Raw genomic sequence first — 7,500 nt, 5'->3', positions numbered from 1 at the left:
CATGCCACACACGTCTGTAATCTCTTTCTTTCTTTCTTTCTTTCTTTCTTTCTTTCTTTCTTTCTTTCTTTCTTTCTTTCTTTCTTTCTTTCTTTCTTTCTTTCTTTCTTTCTTTCTTTCTTTTTTTCTGTCTTTCTTTCTTTCTTTCTCTCTCTCTCCATCTTGCCTTCTCCGTCGTCTGTCTGTGTGACACATTTGAATTGCAGTGAGATCACAGATGGTCTTTGTCATATTCCTTAACTTGCTCAGTCATTGTATTTCATGATGTATCGGCCTGAGTGAACCCCTATTCACCACACCACAGCAATAATAACACATTCATATTTCAGCTCAGAGAAAATGTTATGGTAAATTCCAACGCAATTAGTCAAAGAACCTATGAAAGGCTTGGCTTTGAAATGCTGTATAAACACATTTCACAAGTTCAAAGTTCTTACCTCGCGTTATAAAGAGAGCTTATTGGTGTCTGTTCTTTGCTTAGTGGAGAAATTAGAAAGTGAATGGGTGAATGCTTAACTGTATAGGGTACAAAGGGCGGTATTGTCAATAGTGGCTGAACATGGCTGCTTCTCTAACACACTCACAGGCTATAACCCCAGCGCTGGGACACAGCTGTGTGAGCATTAGGATCTGCTGGGTTTTACTCCGATTGTGTTACGAATCTTTTTTTTAATAATGAGTAACTTTGCTCATCTTATTTATTTGTGAACAACACATACAGTCGTGGAATGGATAGTAATTGCATTAGCACTTTAATTCTTCTTAGTATTTAGTAGTAGTAGTAATAGTAGTAGTAGTAGTAGTAGTAGTAGTAGTAGTAGTAGTAGTAGTGTAGTAGTACTACTACTTTATTAATCCCTGAGGGGAAATTGCATTTCTAACCATCTGAAGTGTGATGGGAGATTCTTTAAATTGAGACGAGTCATGATCAAATGCTGACTGCCATAAATGCGGTTTATCGCGTACTGATCCAGGAGTCCGTCGATTGACCAGACCAGTGCCTACAAAATACAGCCCCCGTTTATGAGTACAGTACAGAATCCCGAGGAGTCATCATTAAGTCATTATCCTCTCCCATGCTCCCCTGTGTGACCTCTGCCGTGTCCCCCCCTTGTTTCTGCAGCAGATGTTAAAAAGAAAGGTTCCACCCTCCCCCTCCCCCCCCACCTCCAGTCCTCTAAGCAGTCTCCCCTCCACCCTGGCATCTAATTACCCCTGTGCACAAAGACCCCCAGATGTCAGGGTTGTCCCGGACCCCTCCGGGCCCCTCCCCCTCCGCCGGGCGGGCGGGCCGGCCTGCTGGCTCGGGCCGGCCGCTGGATTGTCGCTGACGCGTGTCTCTGGGTCGGCCCACAGAAGAGCGCTTTTGCAGAGCGGTAATTGAGTTTGGTGTTTAAATCATTTGGAGAAAGTGGCGGGGGGACGAGGCGAGGGCGGACGGAGGCCCCTGTGGGATTGAATTTTATGAGTCTATAGTGAGAAGATAATCCACATAATCTGCCCTTCTGTGTCCTATCTGCCGTCTGGCCCCTAACCCTAACTCTAACCCACAGACGGGTGCCTCCGTTGTCCCTTAACGCCACTTAACATTCAGTCGCAGACTTGGCACTGCTCCTCTAACGGTGACTCAAGACTGCGTTAGCCCACCGAGCTCAAGTCCTAAAAGCTACCCTGAGCACCGAGATCCCAGGCAAAGTTCATCATCGCATATGGAAAAAGGTTAGCTGCCACGGCGCTATCGCTACACAATATTAATATTATCGGAGACATCGAAATGTCAGTCTACTACCACCAGGACTACAGTCAAGAGAGGGAGAGGCCATGGAAGACATTGCGTTGTGACCTTTCACTAGGATAGTAGAGATTCTTCACATCTCCTTCTGAAGAAACCAGAATGCGCTGCTGTTATTGGTGATGTACAGTTGTAGTATTAAAGATGAAAGAAACCCTTGTGGATCACTGCAACCTCTCTCTTTTACTACCCTCCGTCTTTTTACCTCAAACTCAACAATGCACCTCGGAACAATGTGACCATCACAACCGCGTGTACGGAAAGCCAACATCACCGAAACTAGAAATGGTGCTCAGAGAGCACAGAGCTCCGCCCCTGAATGCATTTTGTGGCTCAGTGCGTGGAAAAATTGAATGGGTTCTAAATTGGCCCATGGTTCACCTCTCCACCGAGATTCATGAAAATCGGTCTGTTCGTTTTTGTGTAATCCTAGTCCAAAAAATGAATGGAGGTGAATGGACAAACAGGAAAATGGCTCGTGGACCCGCCCCCTGATTCGGATTGGCTCCAAAATGAAATAAGTTCTAAGTTCTAAGCTCTAAGTTAAAAGATGTGTTATTTTAACACATCCGTGTGTTTGGTTAAGGACAATATAACACAACATGTTGTTTGTTTGCTTTCTCTTCTAACAGTGTCGTTTTTGCATAATCCTGCTCCAAAAAATGAATGGTGGTGAATGGTCGGCCGTGTTTGGGTGGCTCATGTACCCGCCCCGTGATTCAGATCCCCTCCAAAATTGAATTGGTACTAAGTTGGACCAGGCTACAGGGGCGGCTGTAGCTCAGTTGGTTGAGCGGGTTGTTCAGTGATCGAAGGGTCAGTGGTTCGAATCCCAGCTCCGACTGTCCACATGTCGAAGTGTCCTTGAGCAAGACACCTAACCCCAAATTGCTCCCAATGAGCAGGTTAGCACCTTGCATTGCAGCTACCGCCATTGGTGTGTGAATGGGTGTGTGTATGGGTGATTGAGAGGCCATTGTAAAGCGCTTTGAGTGCCGCTAAGGTGGAAAAGCGCTATATAAGTCCAGTCCATTTACCATTTACATCCTTCGCCTATAGTACAACATTTGTTAAGCTGTGGCAGAGTGGTGTAACTTTCATTCTACACATGCATATGTTGGCGACCCAGGTGGGACTTGAACCCACAATCTTCCACTGCGAAGGATCCATCCATCCATCCCTCCCTCCCTCCCTCCCTCCCTCCCTCCCTCCATCCATCCATCCATCCATCCATCCATCCATCCATCCATCCATCCATCCATCCATCCATCCATCCATCCATCCATCCATCCATCCATCCATCCATTCTTTATCCATTAGGCCCCTGAAACCCAGATAGCAAGCGGATCTGGGCCATATATGGGCCGGAACAAAGCCACAAGTGCCAGATCTGGCCTGTATATGGCCCTGATCGGATTGCTGTCTGGGAACCTACGTACATTTATCAGAAAACAGCAACAAAATGCCCCTGATTTGATACAGGTCATACCACATGCCACGTTGTTGTTTGGGAGCGAAGTCAAAGCTTGCTACTGTGTAACTATATCTGAACCCTACAGTATATCAACACATCAAATTGGTCTGATGACACATGGCCCTGGTTTTCTGGATTTGGCCCAGTTGAAAGCTGTTTTCAAGCATAGGATTTATTAGTCTAGTATGACAAATGTATGTTTTGTGTGGGCTACGCCGAAGATATAGTTTTGTCATTATGCGTTTATCTCAATCCTCCTGTTATTGGTCTTGTAATGTGTTTGGTTAAGCTTATCACTTCCTACAGTGCATGTGCAACCAAAATCTTTTCCATTGCTGCTGCTGGGGTCATTGCATTTTAGTGCTTTATCTATAACGGGGGAGACAGGACAATCAAGTTCAATGTTAATCCATTTTAATCATTCGCTAGATTTCCTGCAATCCCTGTCTGTGAGTCCAGAGGAAGTCAAGGTTTTTCGTCTCCTAATCTGATGGGAAAGAGACGAACTGAAATGTAATCTCTGAATGAAGGGAATATTGCTGACGAAACGCCCTGACACACATAGGCCTCTACATCAGGCTTTGCTCCCAGATAGCAAGCGGATCTGGGCCATATATGGGCCGGAACTAAGCCACAAGGGCCAGATCTGGCCTGTATATGGCCCAGATCCACTTGCTATCTGGGCTGTATCATGTGGAAACGAGAACAGGCGCTCTAATACTACTGTGCCGGATTGATTTGGGGTGAAAATCTGACTTGGCGCGGTATTTATGTCCTGTCAGACATTCGCAAAAAACCGACACGTTTCCAACAAATCATGTGACAATGGATCTCAAAACAATAATTTGCATAATTATTAGGCTTCTCATCTTCTCATCTATCTCATCATCTTAGATCGGAAGAGGAAAGACTAATTAATTGCAGCATGAAAGACGGATAATTAGCTACTTTGTGCATTGATGAGGAAAAAGCTCCCTTTACCGGATGCTATTGTATTAGCGAATTGTCTGACGGTAGATATGTCCTAATACTTCACACGTTCATACAGCAGTCAATCAGACGGACGGTGACCCTTTGGAAGGTCATGACATGCCCTTTGACCTAGGGCTTCAGTGATGAGGAAGTTGTGTGCTTACTCTGTGGAGGGCAGAGTGAGCCCGGGGCCTGCTCTTTGTAAAGGACTAGTATGCGTGAAGTGAAGTGTTTATCTTCTGCCTTGGCCTCCAATTGGCCAGGTTGGGCCTGTTCCCAGAGCTGTTTGGAAAAGGCTAGAATAACATGAGCCGGGGGGCTGCGCAGAAGGACAGGAGGACATGGGAGTGGGGGGGGCAAACATCATATCAACCTGTGGTATCGACGCAGAGATGATCCCTGCCTCTGGTTCTTGCAACACTTCCGCTAGCTGTCTGGCTGGTGGAGTGCATATAGCACCCCAGATAGTGTAATGATTCTGGGCCATATATGGGCCGGAACTAAGCCACAAGGGCCAGATCTGGCCTGTATATGGCCCAGATCCGCTTGCTATCTGGGATAACAATAAACAGTGAGAGCAGGGAGAGACAGAGAGAGAGAGACACAGAGAGAGAGAGACAGAGAGAGAGAGAGACACAGAGAGAGAGATACAGACAGAACGGAGTGTTTCGTACATGAGGGAGGGTGCTTCCTACTGTGCTAGTGTGGAGATATGGACTCTGAACTCCTCCACACAGGTGACTGACCCACTGACTCACCGGTCTCACCAGCCCACGGAGAGACCGCACGGATGGAGTCTCCCCCCGTCCAAAGTGTGACCGTTGGCTTTCTCTCCCTCTTCCCTCCTCCCTCTCTCCTCCTCCGCCTCCTCCTCCTCCTCCAGTGTTCAACGGGGCCTTGGCGAGACGCAGCAGGGGAGGAAGACCACGAACAGGCACCTGGAAAGGAGAGAGCGGCTGAAGAGACTATCCCTGGACAGCAGCCTGGTGGTGAGCGGTCTCTCCTCTTCCCTTCTCTCCTCTCCTTCTCTCTCCTCCTCGACGTCAGGCGGCAGAGAGAAAACAGCCGCCCCCCCCCATCCGTCCGTGTTTAAAAAACATCATGTGGTAACGTGTGATTGACAGTCTTATCTCCTCGCTGCCGTGTTGTTCGGCTCACAGGAGTGGAAACTTGTTTTTTTTTGGCTGGAGGGTTAAGTCGAGGTGAACGAGTCCATTAAGTGCTCCTTTGGAACGAATGTCAAGTAGAGAGGACTCGCCGCTACCTTCCCACGCTGCTTTATTGCGCTACGTTTCCTGTTAGCGCACCGAGGTCGATTGGTTTTATGAAGGCGCTTTTTCATTAAGTGAAAATTTAAAGCGTTTGTCACAATGGAGCTTGATCATTTGAGTACTTAATCTGGACTATTTTTTGTTCTTTGTCATTTATTGTTGGGGAACGTCATGTGCTTGATTATTTAGCTTAATATGCCGTGCATGACACCCTGTTTTATGACAGGCGGCATCGTTACTGTTAGAGATTGGATATGGTTTTTACTGCTTTAATCAGACACATGCTGACCTGATTTAGTGAATATGGGCCATATTATGGTGATGTGCTGTAGGCTTGTTAGATGCCTGTTCATCTGCTCATGCATGCATTAATTTTTCTCTCTCTCGCTCTCTGTCTCAAATACAGTATCCACAATAGCACAGTAATGGGCCATAAGGAGCCCTGTAGCATTGGGAGAGGGCCAGTGTGTGTGTGTGTGTGTGTGTGTGTGTGCGTGTGTGTGTTTTTGTGTGTCTGTGTGTGTCTGTGTGTGTGTGTGTGTGTGTGTGTGTGTGTCTGTGTGTGTGTGTGTGTGTGTGTGTGTCTGTGTGTGTGTGTGTCTGTGTGTGTGTGTGTGTGTGTGTGTGTTGCCTTTGCCGTGTCCTTGGGCGGTATGAATGATACTGGGTCACCGGATCACCTCAGAGGAACGGCAGCAGTAGTCCAGGTATAGGAGGTCGAGTGTATCTGGAACCATGGGTCCAGTCCGTCTGTCCAGGGTCTGGCCCGGGTCTGGCCCGGGTCTGGCCCTGCCCTGGCGATGAGGGACAGGGATGGGCCCGGCCCTCACGCCCCTGGCACAGATAAACTCCCGGGGCCCTGGCCTGTAAACACGGCTTTCCTGTGAGGATATGAGACTCAGATACATTTATTTTTCCAGGCATCTGCGAAAACAAGTGAGGGTCATTTCTGACATTCCGTCTGGCGACAGTTCTGGACTTCATGTCCCAGTTTCCATCTGCTCTACACCCGATGTGGCTGTGAACCACTTTAATAGTAGGTTGCCTATTTGTGTAATTGTAATTGTTAAAGTCCCAGTTAACCAAAATCAGAGATTTGCTTGAAAACACATTCTATGTGTTAGTGATGCATTGCTGATAACATGTAAAAATGGGATGAACCATGTGTAGTACTGAATTGTGAAGTTAGACCAGTTTTGTGTTTTTGACCAGTTTTGATTTCTGGATTTTCTGGGCGGGTTTAAAACGGTACCGGATGACGTAGAGCGGTGTTCTTAGCATATCCCCGCCCTAACACTATATAAAGCTAGAATGGATTTGAATCTTCGGTTCTCCTGCTCAATCTTGAGTCTAGAATTAGCTAGTTTTAAACAACAGTCTAGAATTAGCTAGTTTTTCTTAGTTAGCAATGCCTATGCATAAAACTAAACGAATATGCATCCTTCCTGGATGCCAGCAGGAATGGGATGATAAGGTCTCCTTCTTTCACTCCCGAGTAAAGCTGAAATGAGAAGCAAATGGTTAGCATTTTTGAAGAGCCATGGTGTTACAGAGTCTGTCACCGCTAGCGCCCGCCTCTGCAGCAAACATTTCACTCCCGAAAGCTTCTGCAATTATAATATGAGGCTTTTGGGTTTCACGGACTCACGACTGGTCCTGGTGAATTCGGCGGAGCCAACCATCTCCCTCCCCGGCCTCCATTCTCCTCCTGTCGCATCAACCTTTGGTGCCGACACCGCTGCCTTGTGTGCTTATAGCTAATTAACGTTATAACGTTAGCTAGGTAACGTAAGCAATAGGGAAATACACTGCTACGTTAATCTACAAAATGTGTCTTGACATTTATGTGGTAATGTCAGCTATGATGAATTATATTATATCTTAGGAGGAATTATAGCTAACATTAGCTATGTAGCTTGCAGATGGGAGTGTGTATATAATGGTACGTTCGTTTGTGGTCGGAGGTGGCAAGTCGCAAGTAGGAAAATACC

General features: G+C 46.8%; 1 protein-coding gene across 4 annotated transcripts in view; it reads left to right on the top strand.

Moving 5' to 3' along the window:
- Positions 1-7,500, top strand: part of LOC311316143 (nck-associated protein 5-like) — a gene marked incomplete at its 5' end in the record, with an annotated part of 135,426 nt that overhangs the window by 3,510 nt on the left and 124,416 nt on the right. For 3 of the 4 annotated variants that reach the window (XR_014630698.1, XM_084446927.1, XM_084446926.1), the window contains one exon: positions 5,122-5,227. Coding sequence is in view for 2 of the 4 variants with exons in the window: in XM_084446927.1 (XP_084303053.1) it covers positions 5,122-5,227 (106 nt within the window). Of the gene's footprint in view, positions 1-5,092; positions 5,228-7,500 lie in introns of those variants that run through there. The other variant, XM_084446928.1, reaches the window with a different exon arrangement.

Source organism: Borostomias antarcticus (genome assembly GCF_949987555.1).
Source record: "Borostomias antarcticus genome assembly, chromosome: 12".
In the NCBI taxonomy this organism is placed as follows: domain Eukaryota; kingdom Metazoa; phylum Chordata; class Actinopteri; order Stomiiformes; family Stomiidae; genus Borostomias; species Borostomias antarcticus.
The sequence above is the reverse complement of the archived record's forward strand: the minus strand, read 5'-3'. Positions and strand labels throughout refer to the sequence as shown.